Below are 17,323 nucleotides of genomic sequence, written 5' to 3'. Positions count from 1 at the left end.
TGTGTTCCTTAGTTCTTATTGTTAGATCAGCCTTGTTTCTATTTAGGTTCGGTTTCCCTCATATCTTTCTCTCCTAGTTCATTAGGTTTTCTTTACTCTTACTGTCTTTTGTATTACAAGTATTTTTCAGTTCCCCGTTTCCTCCCGTTTGTGTTCCCAGCAGATCTCCTTAGTTTCCCTGTGCCACCTCCTCCCCAGCCCTCAGCCAGCTGCTGTGCCAAATTACTCACACCTGCTATCGCTCTTCTCATTTAGGCCATTGTCCACCAGTCCAACTTGTTATCCTGCTCACCACGTTGCCAGTTGTTACCGTTGTTTTCCCTCGTGTCTCCTGTTTCATTGTGTTTTGGATTTCCTTGTTTTTCCTGGATTTTGGATTTAGTTTGTTTATTTTGTTCATTAAAATAACATCCACATAAAGTATGTCTACTTCCTGCTGCGTTTGTGTCCACCGCCACATCATGACACAAACCAGATGAAAGAGCCCATCTTTAAACATTTAATGTGTAATTAAACAATAAAGGTGACAAATTTATGAAATAGATCACACTTTAAGTAAATATTTGTTGTATTTAACATATTCCAGGTAAGTGAACATGTAATGAGATAGATCCTGTCCTAGAATTTTATGCAATTAAACATTACTGGTAACAAGTGATGATCATCTGAGGTAATACAAAATATAATTTTGGTTAAAAAATAAAAAAGGGGTCAAAATGGAATAAAAATATGCCTAATCTATATAGTTTAGTAGAATAATTTCACAGATTTTGAGTCAACAGGTCACATGACCTAGAAGCTATTTAAGAAAAATACAAAATTTTGACTACAGAAATAGCTAAAATATATATAAAAAGTATTAAAATGTAATAAAGGTGAGTGTGCCTCATCTATACAGTCTAGTAGAACAATTTCACACAGATTGAGTTAATGGCACACGATTTGGAAGCTACTAAAGAAAACATTTAATATTAAAATTATTGAATATGACTTAAAATTTTAATAGAGGATAGTGTGCCTCGTGTAATAGCATGAATGACCACTTTTTTATATCAGTCGGTCACAAGACAAAGTATTTATTTACAGGAGTGTTCGGAAATTGACGGTCTCTAAGTGAAACTCCGAGCGCTTGAGGAGGGACCAGTAAAGAACAGCTGGCCGAAATTAGCGTTCATAAATCGGACCAACCTTGAGCTGAACGTCCCTTACTCCGCGGAGCGCGAATATCCAGTATCCAACTTGAAAACAACTTCACTGCGGTCGGTAACACAATGAAAACATCGGTGTTCTGACTATTTTGTTTTGGTCTGTGGACACCAAAAATGGCGCCTAGCGACGTAAACGTTATACGCTGTGACGTCAGCTCCAAAGCTCTATTGAAAACGGCGCTATTTGCTATATTATCCGTGACCTCCCGTTTTTATTTTCTTTTGAAATTTGTGATACATCTTCATCTATAGGAAGGAGTTTCTCTCTCAGCATGTATTTCAACTTCTCTCTTTTACTTTCTTCAGCGCAGCTCATAGTTTTTAGCAAATTCCGTAGCTTTCTGTGTACTTCTAAATCTGCTCCTTAGTCGCAGAGGCCTGCTACTGCCTCTAGTGGAGTGGGGTGGTAACACACCTAATAAAATTACATTAGGGTTAGGGGTTAGGTCCAATGTAGGTCAACGATTCGCTCCGATCTACAGAAACCCAGAGTTCGTGTCTGTTAGTGTCTGGACACCAAGCATATGGGGGAACAGTAACAGCTCACTGTCTGTACGGCTGGTAGGTTATATTTAATTTATTTACCTTTTTTATTTGTATTTTTTTATCATGAAAATCCCACTGAATAAACATATTTTCTGTCTGTGACTCGGCACTGAGCTAGCTGCTAACAACATTAGCACTCTGAGGACAACCATGCTAGGGCATAAAAATATATATCTTTCCTTACATATGAATGCTTGGCTTTCTAAGTAACTGTCCAATAAAACATCTGAAAATACAATTTAAACAATGCGATTGTTACCTGTTAGAGAGTGGCTGCAAACTCTGGTATTAGTTTCTGCACCTCCTGATTTTTAGATTGTTGATCCACTTTTCTCCTCTTTTGTCAGTAAGTTTTTTAAATTAATTCCCTATGACCAACTCCCTTTGAAACACGAAAATAACATTTATCTTTCTCTCTATTAGAACAGTTGGAGCAACCGTACAGGACTCAGACTTTAGGCATTTTGATGCTGAATCAACAAAAGTAAATGGGCTGAATTTAGTTCCTGCCCTCCATCCGCATTGGGTCATCTGAAACCCAGCAATACACCTGGGTGTATTGCCATGGCAACCTGAAGCTGGTAAAGCTCCTCTGAACCTTCTGACCAATCACAGACCAGATGGCACTTATTATGCAGCCACCATGCAGCACGCTGAGGTCCTACCTGAGCGGATGCCTTTGACAGGAAATGTGGCCTGGGCCAGGAAGTTGGGGTCGGAGAACATGTCCTCCTCGTTGACCACAAAGCGCAGAAAGCTGAGCTCCGGCTCGAACACACTGAACTCCACCGGCTCCGCCGGCGCTTTCCACACCGGGTTCAGGCCATTGTCACCTGCAGCCAGCGGACAGGTTAGAGACGCGCAGTAGACCACCGCCTTGGTCTCGCATCGCGTCAGACTCACGGTAGACGATGGTCTTGAACTTCTCCTCTGAGTGTCCGCACAGCTCCACCTCCACGAATGGGCTGGCAATGCTGCGGCCCGGCTTGGGCAGGTGTCTGGCAGCGATCACCTGAGGGACAAAACAACCAATCAGGATCCACTGACCATCCGACTGGAACCAATCAGGATCCAGGTGAACTCTACCTTGACTCTGATGCTGTACTTGACTTTCTTCTTCTCCTGATGCGGGTCGTAGTCGTCGGAGCGCATCATCTCAGGCTGCAGCACATAGCCGCTGTTCCCGTTCAGGCTGAAGAGGGCGCTGTTCAGCTGGGTGTATTTATCTGGCAAGACGACAATCAGCTTCAGGTTTCTAAAAAAACAAACTTCCTCAAGTGAAGCTCATCTGAGAAAGTCAGGCCCTGCAGATCTCTGAACTGATCTGAAGCTGAAAACACAAAACTCAGGATTTTAAAGAGGAAATTTATTCTACATTTCAAAGCTGCAGATCATCTACAGCTTCACCCAACGGAAAAATAAAATCAGGTCCAGTCATCGTTCTCTGGAGATGTTTTCTGACTGTAGCTGCTGTCAAGACAACTGCATCTGGTTTATTTTTATTGTTTTTGTTTGTTGTTTAGTTTAAAGTGGCAGTAGTTAGATTTTATTTAATGTAAAAAATTAAGCTTAAATGTGAGGTAATTTTATTGAATTTATGTTAAGTGTACATTCAAATGTGGAGGGGGAATTTTTGTTTTGTTCCGCGGACCATGTGTTGTCCAGGGAAGCATTGGCTGGCGCACTTAGAGCCACATGGGCATTCAAGCTGAAGAAGCTGTAAGAAATTCAGCTTTATTCCTCTGGAGTCAATGCGGCTAATGAGGTACAGTTTTGTTTATTTGTACCTTTTATTTATGTTAATACGCCATTTATTGTGAACTGATTTAGGTTTGTGTTACCTTTTTTGTAGTTCTGACGGGATTTTTTGGGGACTTTGCAAGACGTGTCCACAATAAATGGCTGTTGAAAACTAAGAACTGCGTTAAGCTTTGATTTAACTCGAGAAGAGTAACAAAGACTTGACTACCCTGACCCCTGAACCCTCTGACCCCTACATCCCACCCTAGGCCCTAGAACAGATCTGTTCTCTCCTCCTCCTCTAGGACCCGTCACCGTGGAGACGACTCGGCTGATCCGAGGGTCACCTGCCTGGTTCCATACCTGCGGTCTGGTAGTTGAGCGCCACCATATGGCACCCCACTGCCCACAGTGGGTAGGGGTCAAAGTTGGAGGACTCCACTCGTTGGTTTTTGGGGTAGATCCGACTCAGAGCTTTGCGGTTGTAGCGCAGGAAGTCCTTGGTGCGGCTCTTCCCTGGAATCTTGTTCTCCATGAAGGAGCGAACCTCCTTATAGCTGTAGCTGTCTGCAGAGAGAGAGGGGTCAGAAGGTCAGAGGGTCATAGGAGGTCAGAGGAACCTGGAGGATCTTGGACTAGACCCATTGAACAGCAGGAAAATGCTCTAGCAGCTATTTGTATATTTTCCACTACGAGCGTTAGGCCTCTGCTGACACTTTGAGGTTTGGAGTCACAGCAGTCAGGAAGTTGTCTGGCCTCCACATTGTTTCCCTTTGATCACATCCTGTTGGTTTCTCACCTTGGTAAGGCGTCAGAGCGCAGCAGCTGCTCCGTGCTGAGGGAGCCGACACAAATCTGGAGCGTTTGGTTCTGTGAGGCGTTTGGTTCTGTGAGGCGTTTGGTTCTGTGAGGCGTTTGGTTCTGTGAGGCGTTTGGTTTTGTGACGTGTTTGGTTCTGTGATCCGTTTGGTTCTGTGAGGCGTGCAGCTGATGCGAAGAGGCTCACTTACCGAAGCGGTCTTTCTCCTTGCTGCGAGGCTGGCAGTAGACCACCAGATCAGACATCTCCATGGCAACCTCCGCTTTCTTTTCCACTTCCTCCTGTTGTTTCATCTGAGTTTGGACAGAAAGAACAACCACTTCCTGTTTGCACAGTCACGCCATCAGACCACCACTGTTTGCAGCTCCAGTCTGAGACTCTCTCACGGAAACAACAAACTTTCATCTTCTTATGATTTTCTGTTTCAGTCTAAATGTCTTAGTAAAATCTTCTGCTTTATTTTTATTATTTGTCTCTTTCACTTTCATCTTCACAAATGAAACTGAAGTTTTGACACAAACTTCTTGTCTTAACACCCCTAAACCTTTGATATTTCGCTCTGAGATTTGAGCATCAGCAGACTAAATAATTGTAGGAAGCCTGCTGGCATCGGTTGGTTCTGGACTGGATGACGGACCCAGAAGCTTTTATCGTTGTGCTTCTTAGTCTTCGTATATTTTTGTGAATACCAGTACTTTGTAGAGTTGAACCAAACAAACTGATTCATGTAAGAATCCTAATCCTCATTATAGTGCTGTAGTCGAGACCAAGACCGGCGCCCCGCGCTACATGACTCAATAAAATGTGAAACATAATCAAAATTGTTTCTCAAATTGATCTGAAAGATCCACATTCCCACAAAAACAACTAAATATTAAAAACGTAGAGCTGAAATAAATTGTAATTATCAATTCAAACTCATGTCTCATGTCGCCCCCAACAAGATAACGCCCTGGAAGGTTGCTCATATGGCTGATGTCAGAAACCACCACTGCCTGCTCCATTAAACACAGCAACTATGGCAATGCACTAACGGTAAGCAACATAAACTATGAACACTGACCAAGGAGCAACAAGTAACCAATCAGAAGATCAGTTACTGGTGTCGCTCTGTCTCCTCCTGCATGAAACCAGGTGACCAAAATAATCAAAGAGCAATGAGCATGCGCTCTGCTAGTGTATTTATTTGATGATTAAATATGTATATTTTTCATAAAATAGAACAGTAATAGCTACTGCAGTGTGCGCAGAGCATAGCAAAAACAAAGAACGGCTATCAGTGAGGCTCCAGTCCAGGGGTGTCAAACTCCAGTCCTCAAGGGCCGCTGTCCTGCAACTTTTAGATGTGCCTCTGCTGCACCACACCTGAAAAGAATAATTAGGTCATTAGCAAGGCTCAGGAGAACCGATCTACACAGGGAGGAGGTAATTAAGCCATTTCATTCCACTGTTTTTTACCTGTGGCACATCTAAACACTGCAGGACAGCGGCCCTTGAGGACTGGAGTTTGACACCCCTGTTCCAGTCCCATCTATCTTTATAAAGAACCGTTCAGAAGAATCGGATCGTTCTTGAACGTCACATCACCAAATAGCAGACTTTGGTCACAGCGTGCGACAGTGCTGTGACCATGAGAGATGAAGAGTTTCCCTAGTGCTTTGTTTTCTGTCCTGGTGAAGTTCTGGCCGTGTGAAGGAAGAACTGCAGCGGTTGTTGCTGCAGCTGCAGCGTCCTGAGCATCTGCAGCCCGATTCATGGCAATGTCCTCACCTCCTGCTCCCGGTGGTACTGCTTGCTCATCTCCCTCTGGGTCACGTCCCAGGCCACCTGGTACCACTCGAACAGCTCCTCCAGCGACCCAGCGGCCAGGTCAAACTGCACGCTGTCCTGCTCCTTGTGCTGCAGCGTCAGGACATGCGGCTTCCCGTATTTACCGTTCTTCACTGCAGACAGACAGACATACAGACTGCTGACCTGTTGGACAGGAAGTTTGCCTCCGTCTGAGGGCATGAATACTTTGCATACCGTTATTAGGCGAAGGTCACCAAAACATTCAACTAAATAAAGTCGATTTTATTCACTGAGCGGATGACCTTCTGACTGAACTCCATGTAGAATCCTTCTGCCTTCACGTTTCATCAGAAGCTAAACAAAGTCAAAGGTCACTTACTGTTCTGGATGTTGTACATGGAGATCTCCACAATTCCCTTACAGAGTTCCCCCAGAGGGTTGTCTTCCATCTCCTGTGGGCCACATCACAACGTGTTCAGTGATTATGGGCATGGCGCCTCACAGGCGACGGCGACATGCATGGCGCCTCTGAGGCGCCATGACTCAGAGGCGACGGCGACATGGCGCCTCAGAGGCGACGGCGACATGGCGCCTCAGAGGCCACATGGCGCCTCTGAGGCCGTCGCCTCTGAGGTGCCATGTCGCCGTCGCCTCTGAGTCATGGCGCCTCAGAGGCGACAGCCATATGGCGCCTCAGAGGCGAAGCCATATGGCACCTCAGAGGCAACGGCCACATGGCGCCTCAGAGTCTGACCTGAGCTTTGGCGTCAGTCTGTGCTGAGTTGGACACTTCCTCCACATAGTTGGCAGGGAAGAAGAGCTGCAGTCGTCCTCCGTAGTCGCCTTTCCACCTGGAGGAACGAGAGCAACGTGACTGAACTGCTGACTGAACCGGACCGGGTCACAGGCCCGTGGGGGACGGGGCCCTGGTGGGGAGGTTGGAGCTCACCATCCGTCCACTTCCTTGGATACGTTATGAATCAGTGCTCCTTTAGTGAAGCTCAGCTCATCGGGTCGCTTGGCCTGGTAGCTGTACAAAGCCCGGACTGTATTCTGGGGCTGAAACACAAAAGCTGATTCATCAACCGCTGCATTGAAAAGCCACAGCGAAAAATCAAAAAAGGTGTTTACCCACCTGCGACGGCCCAATGTCATTGGGCTTCACGTACGTCTCCATGTATATGGAAGAGCAGTTCTCGTTCTGTGAGTGAGCCATAAGAACCTGTTAGTATTCACAGTTCCTGAAGCGCTCTGCTCTCACTCGCTCCAGTCTCTCTCACTCGCCCAGAAACTCACTGCGCTGAAGCGCTCCACCAGCTCCGGCGTCACTGGGTAACGCAACTTGATCTTGCGATACAGAGGCTTCTTCTTGAAGTAGTTCACCAGCTCCACCAGAGACTCGAACTCCGTGGTGGTTCCCAGCAGGTAGACGCTGCCCTCCTTCTGGATCCGGCAGTGCTTCACCTTCCCATCGCCTCTGCAGGACGGAGAACAGTTAGTCTGAACCAGAGGGCCGACCTGCTACATGCCCTCTGATTTGGTCTTTTAAAACGTTTCTCCTCCTTTTTTAGCTGCAGATATCCATTAGCCACAGTAGCAAGGTGTTTATACCTCTAAAGTTGAAATAATACTGAAGCTGTGACAGGAGTCAAGAGGAGAGGCTCTCTGAAAACGTAGTTCAGGTTGGTTGTTGTACCTGAAGGTAATGGCGAAGGAGTCTGGTTCTCCTTCCCTCTGTCGGATCAGGAATGCTCCGTCTCTGGGGATCCTGAGCAGGTAATCCTCCGCTTGGCCTCTGCTCAGGTTGCTGTAGAACCATCTGTGGAGCACAGAACCAGCTGTCACCGCTCCACTCACAGTTACTGCTGAAGACCTTTCCACAGAGACGTGGGACAGGACGTCCAGGCCTGATCCTGGCTGAAGGTCTTAAAGAGACATAACGCAGATCTGGTTTCTGGTTCAGACCCTTCCCAGAATCAGAACCAGTAAAATAAGGAATATTTCAAACGCTGCCTCGTTTTCCTGGAATAATTCACCTCGGTTACCATGGAGACGTTCAAACTCCACGCAAGACAAATGTCTGACTTCCTGCTGCTGTGATCGTTCATAACCAATCGTTCTGTTTTATGCTGAAGAACGTTGCTGTTAACAAACATACAGCATTTTTTTACTGTGAACCACAGATTTGGTCCCCTCCCCCACCTGTTGCTGCAACCATGACCAGTTCAGATTCCTCTGTTACCAACATTTATCTGCTGATCAGGAAGCCATTTCAACAAACACTGCTGCTCTGAAATTAAACTGTTTTTCAAACCAAATCAGGTTCCACGCCTCATTTTCATATCTGCAGCTAACTTCTGTTTACAGGGAGACGTTGTGAGCTCACAGCTGGATCTTTGTTTAAATAAAACCAGAACAACCAGCCACACCACCGGCCACAACTCCAACTGGGCCAACTGGGACTAAACGGAATCAAATAGATATCGCTCTCGGATCATAGAAATACCAAACTGATGCTGTTAATCTTATTTAGTTGTAATAAGGGTCAATATTAAGACAAAGATTTAATATTGTTCTCAATAAGTTTTATTTTAGAAATCTTTGTAATAATACTGTTTTATAAAAATGTTTCTCATAAAATTTAGAATATAATTTAACATTTTAAATTATATTAAAAATCCAATGTATCTAATTCAGTTTATTCCTTCAGACTGAGGAACCGAGTCATTTCTGTGTTTGTGGGGCTCCATGCACCAGAAGCCATCAAATCCAGAGCAGATCCTGTTTCCTGAGGCTTGGGAAAATAAATATTTATACGTTTTGACGTTTCACCTACACTAAAACTATTATTTATGAAAACTCCACCCAAAGTGGAGATTTGAGAAAACTGTGTGTCGGTGTGTGTTCATGATGTTTAGGGTCCTGTGCATTCCAGCCAATATTCCCACATTCTGACTTTGACTTGATTCTAAGGGTAACCCTAACCCTTCTGAAAGCGGCCCGATGTGAGTGATATTGGTTTTTAAAGATGTTTGTTTTGAGCAAGAGCTGACTGCGTGTGGACGAGGCGTCAGTCTGCTGTCTGTTTACTTGGAACTGTTCAATGTAAATGCTGCAGTTTGTGAAAACAATGCGATCTCATGTGAAATGCTGCGGCGCCGCTGGACGAACCGCTCCTGCAGGTGAGGGTCCGGCTTGGGCACGGCCTCGGTGAGGCGCAGCTCGAAGTCCTGGCAGCGCAGCGGGTTTTCCCGGTAGTGCTCGATCAGAGAGTAGACGCTGGGGAAGTGCAGGTTGGGGGTCAGGAAGTAGGTGTGGCCTCCCTCTGTGGAGGAGCGGATCCGGCAGTGCTGCACTCTGCCGGTGCGCCTGCAGACACACGGCCAGCGCGTCGTTACGGAGGAAAGCGCAGCAGCGAGTAACGGATCAGACGGCGGCCATACCAGAAGGAGAGGGTGAAGTCGGTGACGTATCTGTCGCTCTGTCGGACCAGGAAGGTCCCGTCCTGCCCCCCGGTTTCTGCGCAGTAGTCGTGGATTAGGCGCTCCGCCATCAGCCGGCCCTCCTGGATGCGGCCGTGAAACCAGGGCTCCGAACAGTGCAGGTCCTGGTACTGACAAACCAAACCACCAACAAACACAAATATCTCTGGAAATCATTCAGTGGCCACCAGTCGTGATTAATAAGGACTAAAAGAGTTTTAGTTGCACTGAATCAGAAAAGGTACGAAGCTCCATGGCTGCCGTTTGTAAAGTCATTTAGTCTGGAGAAAGAAAAACCACGGGGTTCTTTTATTAAAGTTTTATTTTCACCAAACTAAATATTCATTTAGCAAGCTAAATGTTTAGCTTGAACCTAAATATTTAGTTTGCTAACTAAATATTCAGCTTTAAACAAAATACTTAGTTTGAAGCTGACATTAATGAGCAATGTGGTGAAAATACAACTTCAGGAAATTAACCCCTATTTGTGTTGTCTTATGAAAGGCTAAATATCAAATTATTGCTGTTAATTTCTGACTGAGTAACTTTACAATACAAACTGCAGCCCATAGAGCTGAAGGATCTTTGGAATAAAAACTATGAAGAACCATTTGGACATTTTTCTGTTTCTACGTGATGAACCCTCCTCCGTCGATGTTTCTCATCAGCAGGAATCAGCCGTTTACCTTCCGGGGATCTTCGTCTTCCTCCTCACACTCCTCTGCGTAGTACAGCTTGTCGTCAGAGATCACACAGTAGTGGCGGTTCCAGCGCTGAGGAAAACACACATTCACATTTTCACACACCAAACAGAAATTGAGGCTTTGCAGAGAAATCCTGTTGATTATTTATGTTTCTGCTGTTTGCACAAAAACAACTGAAGAGAAGAATTGCAGGAAAGTTTTGTTGGAATGAGAAACAAAACTTCATCCTGCTAATCTGATGCTGCTAATCTGATGCTGCTAATCTGAAGCTGCTAATCTGAAGCTGCTAATCTGATGCTGCTAATCTGATGCTGATAATCTGAAGCGTTTGAGCTGCAGTGCTGCTGAAATGTGTTCTAATAAACTTGATTGATTGATTGATTGATGGGTTGATTTTATGTATCGGCGGAGCATCTGAAGCGTCCCAGCAGGGGGCCCTACCTGGTCCACTGGGTCCCAAATGTCTAGGTCTCCCTGCTTCTGCCCCTTCCTGAAGTCCTTGGCTGTGGCTCCGCCCTCCACGTTCACCTTCTTGTGCTGCGAGAGGGAGAGCGAGAGCAGAGTGCTGATTTTCTTGATGGCGCTCCGTCCATGGTCCATTGGCCCCGCCCCAGCTCTGCGGTCCCACGGATGGCTCCACCCCCTACCTTCAGGATGATCTTGCCCCTCAGCTGCGTGGGCGAGGGCAGCTGCTCGGCCAGCTGCTCCACCGGCTCGGCCAGCAGCTTGTCTCCGAAGACGTCCTTGAATATGCGCGCCATCTGGCGCTGCTGCTCGATGGGGCAGTGCTCCTCGATGGACAGGATGAGCGGGAAGCTGAGGAGCAGAGGAAGGTCAGGTGTTTGGCTCCGCCCCCTCCTCCAGGCTCAGATCGTTACGATTCTCACTCTGAGGCGACGAAGGCGTGGTCGTTTATGGCTTTCACCACGTCTTCGAACTTGATCTTAGTGGTTCTGGTCCAGCCGTGGTAGATGATCGGTTCTCCTGGACCTTCCCAGCAGTCCACTGTGAACCAAACACATGTGAGTCACCTGCTGCCTGAGGCGCACCAACACACCTGAAGAACTCCTGAATCGCAGTATTCACATTCGACGCAGCGGCAACCCCAGCGGAGGCAGCGGACGTACGCTTCGGTGGACGACTCGCTGAGGAGCTGGTCACCTGTCAGGTACCTGCAACAGATCGCAGCGTATCATGCACACCTGGCTCTGAGCATCAACCAATAGCAGTCAGTTCAGAAAAATGAAAAGGAAGCAGCAATCATCAGCGTTCGGTAGGCTGACGTTTATAACGGAGACGGTGAGGCCCGCAGCATCACTACAGCAGACCCCAACAGACCCCACTCCAAGTCAATTGGTCCGGTTCTGTCAGACCCAGAGCCCCATCCCGCCGTCTACCTGGCACTCAGGTGAACTCACGTGTTGTGTGAGGAGCTGATCCAGTAGTGGGACAGCGGGTTGTTCATGTCCAGGTTATTGATGTCAGAGAACTTTTCATCCCAAATTGAGTTTTCCTTGGAAAACAGGAAACTCAGGAACTGAAGGTGGAGAGACAGGAGAGGAAACATTCAGTCTTCATGGGTCTGAGGTCCAAAAGGGCCGATGTTCTGGAGAAACGGGTCAAACACCTCGCTGACGGTAAACTCAGGGTCGTTAGTTTTTCTCATGGTGTCATCGATGAAGATGGTCATCAGCTCTCTGACCTGGTTCAGATCGTTGGCCCACAGTTCCTAAAGCAGAACCAGAAATAAACAGAATCAGAACCAGTAACGTCCAGCAGAGAAGTTCTCCTCTGAGGAACATCGGCTCTGACCCGGTTTCTAACCCTCTGACGGCAGACATGCTTCTGACCAGCTGCTAACTACTTAGCTCCAATCTAAATAGTTAGCTATGAGCTAGCTAAATATTTAGCTAGCTTGCTAGTGAAATATTCATTTTGGAGCTAAATATTGAAATGTTGTGTTCAATTGATAAAGCAAACGGCACCGAATATAAAGCTTCTGGAATAAAAGATAATTTTTTGTAGGTTTGTGTAAATCAGTGACGCTCTGCTGTTGCGTGAAGCTCTCCGGTTTGTCATTATAGTAAAATTTTCAGGCATTATTGACACATTCAGCCTTATTAAGTTTGTGTATAATGATTCAAACATTGAATATTTTTCATTTTTGGTTCATCACTTCTTCCTGATTCCAGGTGTGTTTTTGCTGCTCAGCAGGTGAACACGTCTGAGTCTCACCTTCTGGTCATAAATGAGGAATCGTTGGAAATCATGCAGCAGCACGGCTGAAGCGTCCGGTTTGTCCGTGTTCCTGCAGGTCGGAGAAGCAAACACGGTTAGAGTAGCGAGCTGCAGCAGGTGCAGCAGCTGCAGCAGGTGCAGCAGCTGCAGCAGCTGCAGCAGGTGCAGCAGGTGCAGCAGCTGCAGCGTGGACTGCTCACCCCAGGATAAAGGAACAGGCTTCCCGTTTGAACTCGTCCAGGATCTGAACGCAGAAGGAAGAGAGTGATTAACGGTCTGCGCTGCCGCCATGAGGCGTTGGTGGCGCCGAGCCTCACCTCGTTCTGCTCAAACATCATCAGGTTATAAAACTTATGAAACTGCTCAAAGTCCAGGCGGTCCTTCTTCACTCCCACTTCCTGCAACAGCATAGCAGAGAAGCCTTCAGCACTCCGACCCGACGCCGTCCGTCTGGCCCGCTTCGGCTCGGCTCGGAGACCCGTTTTCAGCCTCAGATATATTTCAGAACCATCAAACCTGCAGCTTGTCCTTCAGAGCGCGAGAGCCGGGAACCTTGTAGTTCAGCAGCGGCAGCAGCGCCTTCAGCTCCTTCACAGAGAGGCTGCAGAGACAGAACCAGGTCAGAACAGAACCACTGTATGGTTCTGCTGGTGCTGCTACAGATCCACAGTGAATTTACATATTAGCTAAATATTTAGCTCTGAGCTAACGTTGGAAGCAAGACAGTTAGCTTGGACACTAAATATTTATGGAGCTAATTATTTATTTTTAAATGGTGACATTTTTAATAAATGAATAAATTATTTCTACTCGTCATAAAGTAGGTTAGCGCCCCCTGCTGGGACCTTCAGGGTTCTGGTCTAGTTAAAGGGTGAAGTGGGGTCCTACCTGTTTTTCTTGGTCTGGTTGACAGAATACATCTGCTTCCTGAGCCAACTGGAGGGAGAGCAGACAGATGTGATGAAGCAGTAGCAGAGAAAGCCCTGAGCAGATCAGAACCAGGCCTACCTCTCGATCAGAACCGGGGTCGGCGCCGCCAGCGTCTCCTCTCTCAGCAGCTCCAGCCCAATCAGCCATTTCTGAGCCTCGTCCACCGAATCCGCTGCAAACACGAGCGAAGCCATTAGTCCAGTTAGCTGTAATTCAGCCAACAGGAAACGCATCACAACCTCATCGCTCCCAAAACAGGAAACGCATCACAACGTCTCATCAGAGATCAAAGAAATATGCAAATGATTTGTGGCAATGTATTCAAATGTCCACCGGCGGCAGCGCTGTTCACTTCCTGCTTCACTTCTTTTTGATGAGGAGCCATAAATGTCATCCATTAATATGAGTCACTGCTGTGGTAAAAAGAAAGTACACCCCGCATGAACGGCTTAATGCATCAGAATGCGATCAATGTTATCTGTTCTCTAATTATTTAAATTTCACTTTCAGCGTTGGAAACACACAACAGGAAGTATTAAATAAAATAAAACACAATGGGAAACGAAGAACCCCCTTAGCTCTTTGACCGACGTTTGGAAGGAGGAAAGTCTGGCTGAGGCAGGAAGGAGCTCCAGTAGCAGTCAGTGTTGCACCAAAGCTGAAGACTGCTGCTCTTAGCATGTTAGCATGGGAGTACCGATGCTGCCTGGATGCAGCAGAGACGATGCTCCACAGCAACATGATGATATCATCAGCTGTTAGCAGCTCTGCTAATCCACCTCCTTTGCTTTCGCTGCTGTTTTTTTAAATCTGTCTGGTCGTATGGTCAGGAAGACGCTGGAGTTGGGGATATGATCCTTCATGGTTATGATGGATGGGATTTGGGGTCAAAGTTCACAGATTCTTTGAGCTTTGAGATGCTAATCAGCTGCTCTGGTTGAAAAAGCAAACTTTACATAACTGTCCAAAATTAACAAGGAACAAAAATCACGACTGAAAGGTTCTTCAATGTGTTTGGCAGCCAGAATGAAATAGGTTTGTCCCCAGCTGAAAGGACAAAGAGCAGCATTCGGTACCGACCCAGTTCAGCAGAACTCTGACCCGATCAGTGAGAAGAAAGGCAGCGCTCACCTCCCAGGCTGAGGGTGTTGAGGACGAACTGGGAGCCGTAGAAGATGGTGAAGCAGGTGTTGTCGTTGTGTTTGTCCTTCCCGTCTTTGAAGCGCTCGAAGTCTTTGGAGTTCCTCCCTGGACGGACTTCCCTGATCTCAGACAGGTCCACTGGAACAGAACAAACGGGTCAGACTTTACCGGACCTTACTGGACACAACCCTTAATGTCCCACACAACAGGCCACACTTAGCTCCTCCTGCTGATCATTGCAGGAAACAAAATGAATGGCGTTAAAGTGAAAGCATTTCAGAGAAATGAAGCTCCTGATGTCAGACAGGAAACCAGTGGCTGGAGGAGGGACCAGAGCTGTTACCATGGTGATTTACCCAGAGTTGACCTCAATTCAGGTTGAACCTATGGACAGGTTAATAACCCATCACATCTTCAAAGAGTTGTGGGTCGGAAGAATCTCCAGTAGCAATCAGTCTCACAAAGTAACTTGAGTTTTGATGTAATAAAATTTGGTCTTCTAACGGGATGAAGAGTTAAATTATATATTTAATCCTTTGGCGAAGTTTTATTCTCAAATACTGCTTTCTAAAAGTCATCTCCATTTTTAAAGTGAAATAATTTTATTTTAGAGTGCTTAAACGTTGCAACATCACAAAAGCCCAATCTTTATACCAATATGTTAATATCTTACTTGAAGATTTAAAATTTGTTTTGCATTTGTGACATTTTGTTTTACTTTCCTGTTAATTTGACTATTCTTTTTTTCTGCTCAGTTTATCAAATCAAACTTTATTACTAATGTGCCTTGTCAAGCTATTTTCCTGAAATTTTCTACAAAGACGGGAAAAAAAAAACATGACCATAAACGTCATATGCAGCAATGAGTTGTGGGTAATACACTTCGCCGAAGTCCGTAAAAATGCTGACTTCGCGTAAGGGCGGAAACGGGACCCAAAATGGGACCGGACCGCACCGAAGTTCTTCTGATGGTGTTGGAAAGTACGGAGCCCTCCAGGGGACATGTGGAATTTTTTTCTTTTCCCTTCCCTCGCAATAATCTACTGATCAGTTCATGCGGCATAATCGATACTGTAAGCCTTTCCTACGGGCCGCCGTACTTTCTGCTTTAATACAAGGTTATAAGGTTTTTCCATGGACTATTGAGTTATTATCAGTCATCTGATTGTGTCTCTACTGTGTCAGTCTGAATGGTTTAAAGTGCTGCTTTAAAAGACATAAACATGCATTAAATAAATCGATTTTCAATCAGTTTTTTTGCATCAAAGAGCCTCAGTGAAAACGTGTTTATTATTATTAACTCTTTGGTGCATAAAACTGATGGAAAATCGATTTATTTACTGCATGTTTATGTCTGTTCAGGCTCAGATGGATCGGAACTGGAAGCAGCACTTTAAACACAACAGAGACACAATCAGATGACTGATTACCCGCGATAATAACTCAGAAATAGTCCAAATAGTTTGGATGTATTTTTATTTCTTTCCTACTTATGGGAAATTTCTGTTTATATCATAGGTTTGTGGTGCCTTTCTATACTAAAGAAAAACATATAAAACATCAGACATTTCACAACGAGATATTAACATACATGAAACCTTATAACCTTGTATTAAAGCAGAAAGTACGGCGGCCCGTAAGAAAGGCTTACAGTCGATTATGCCGCATGAACTGATCAGTAGATTATTGCGAGGGAACGCAAAAGAAAAAAAATCCCCATGTCCCTGGATGGCCATGGGGATTATGGAAAGGTTCATAACTTTCCATAATCTTCAGTGTGGAAAGCGTCCACACTGAAGTCGGGTCGGGTTTGTTTAGTAACATGAACGATGAGGCAGACAAACGACCCGATCTGTGAAGTCAGAGCTGCTGAGAAGTCCAGTCGTTTCTCCTCCTGCAGGCTGCAGGTTTCTGAGCCTCCACCAGCAGTTTGTCATGAAGGAACTCAGTGCAACTCAGTTTTTACTGTTATAGTTAGCTCATACCTGGGTTTAGCTCTTATTTTATTTATTTAATTATTTATTTATTTTAAATGTCTTTATCTTTACTTTAATTTCTTTTTATTTCTCTTTCTCACTGTTTATTCAATGTCACATGCTGTTTTTATTTTAATTATGTAAAGCACTTTGAAATGCCTTGCTGCTGAAATGTGCTGTACAAATAAAATTTGATTGATTGATTGATATTTCAAGTTTTTAGACTGGTTTATTTCAGGGATTTTCTCCCAGAAGCCTCTGCTGGTTCTGGGTTCGTCTCTGTGGATGAATAATGGCGGCCGTATACTCACGGACTCCGTCAGTTTTATCCGCGGTGCGCGTCCACGCCACCTGCCGGGTCTCCATGATGACCTGCACGGTGAGCCGCTCCGCCTTCTGCCGGAACACCGTCATGACCACGCCCATCTCCAGGTCCCGCTTGATCACGATCTTCTTGTACTCCGTCATCTCGCCCGAGCCGGAACGGGCCATAGCTGCAGCTGGACAGGAAGGAGGCGCTGAGCTTCATCACCAATATTACCGTCATCATCATCGATATCAACATCATCATCATCAATATTATCAATACCATCTTCATCATCATCATCACGCTCTAACCCAGTAGTGCGCTCAGTTTCATCATCACCATCATTGATTATTGATGTCCAACACGCCCGGTGGGCGTTCAGAGGACGGCAGGGGGCGCTGGCGGAAATTTTTACAAAAGGGGAGATGCCTAGGTGGG

At 45.8% G+C, this 17,323-nt stretch overlaps 1 protein-coding gene and 1 long non-coding RNA gene across 3 annotated transcripts in view; one reads left to right on the top strand and one right to left on the bottom strand.

The window, feature by feature from the left end:
* plcg2 (phospholipase C, gamma 2) overlaps positions 1-17,323 on the bottom strand; it is a 34,710-nt gene that overhangs the window by 7,496 nt on the left and 9,891 nt on the right. The window contains exons 2-30 of one of the 2 annotated variants that reach the window (XM_015017726.1): positions 16,890-17,078; positions 14,591-14,740; positions 13,538-13,631; positions 13,418-13,465; positions 13,046-13,130; positions 12,847-12,927; positions 12,730-12,773; positions 12,527-12,599; positions 11,919-12,020; positions 11,710-11,828; positions 11,378-11,463; positions 11,179-11,296; positions 10,939-11,107; positions 10,733-10,828; positions 10,274-10,360; positions 9,549-9,718; positions 9,277-9,474; positions 7,802-7,924; positions 7,402-7,582; positions 7,241-7,306; positions 7,055-7,164; positions 6,860-6,956; positions 6,485-6,557; positions 6,085-6,257; positions 4,505-4,607; positions 3,858-4,061; positions 2,841-2,980; positions 2,658-2,766; positions 2,420-2,587 (exon numbers count right to left, since the gene is read on the bottom strand). In XM_015017726.1, the coding sequence (XP_014873212.1) occupies positions 2,420-2,587; positions 2,658-2,766; positions 2,841-2,980; positions 3,858-4,061; positions 4,505-4,607; positions 6,085-6,257; positions 6,485-6,557; positions 6,860-6,956; positions 7,055-7,164; positions 7,241-7,306; positions 7,402-7,582; positions 7,802-7,924; positions 9,277-9,474; positions 9,549-9,718; positions 10,274-10,360; positions 10,733-10,828; positions 10,939-11,107; positions 11,179-11,296; positions 11,378-11,463; positions 11,710-11,828; positions 11,919-12,020; positions 12,527-12,599; positions 12,730-12,773; positions 12,847-12,927; positions 13,046-13,130; positions 13,418-13,465; positions 13,538-13,631; positions 14,591-14,740; positions 16,890-17,070 (3,448 nt within the window). In that variant the 5' untranslated portion in view covers positions 17,071-17,078. Of the gene's footprint in view, positions 1-2,419; positions 2,588-2,657; positions 2,767-2,840; positions 2,981-3,857; positions 4,062-4,504; positions 4,608-6,084; positions 6,258-6,484; positions 6,558-6,859; positions 6,957-7,054; positions 7,165-7,240; positions 7,307-7,401; positions 7,583-7,801; positions 7,925-9,276; positions 9,475-9,548; positions 9,719-10,273; positions 10,361-10,732; positions 10,829-10,938; positions 11,108-11,178; positions 11,297-11,377; positions 11,464-11,709; positions 11,829-11,918; positions 12,021-12,526; positions 12,600-12,729; positions 12,774-12,846; positions 12,928-13,045; positions 13,131-13,417; positions 13,466-13,537; positions 13,632-14,590; positions 14,741-16,889; positions 17,079-17,323 lie in introns of those variants that run through there. The other variant, XM_015017725.1, reaches the window with a different exon arrangement.
* Positions 3,279-3,667, top strand: LOC106936617 (uncharacterized). Its single transcript, XR_001422173.1, has 2 exons — positions 3,279-3,519; positions 3,607-3,667. It is a non-coding gene; the product is annotated as an uncharacterized LOC106936617 (long non-coding RNA).

The sequence above is a fragment of the Poecilia latipinna genome, unplaced genomic scaffold (assembly GCF_001443285.1).
Source record: "Poecilia latipinna isolate Pla-1442-1.1 unplaced genomic scaffold, P_latipinna-1.0 Scaffold2181, whole genome shotgun sequence".
Lineage (NCBI taxonomy): Eukaryota > Metazoa > Chordata > Actinopteri > Cyprinodontiformes > Poeciliidae > Poecilia > Poecilia latipinna.
This window is presented reverse-complemented; position numbering and strand designations above follow the sequence as displayed.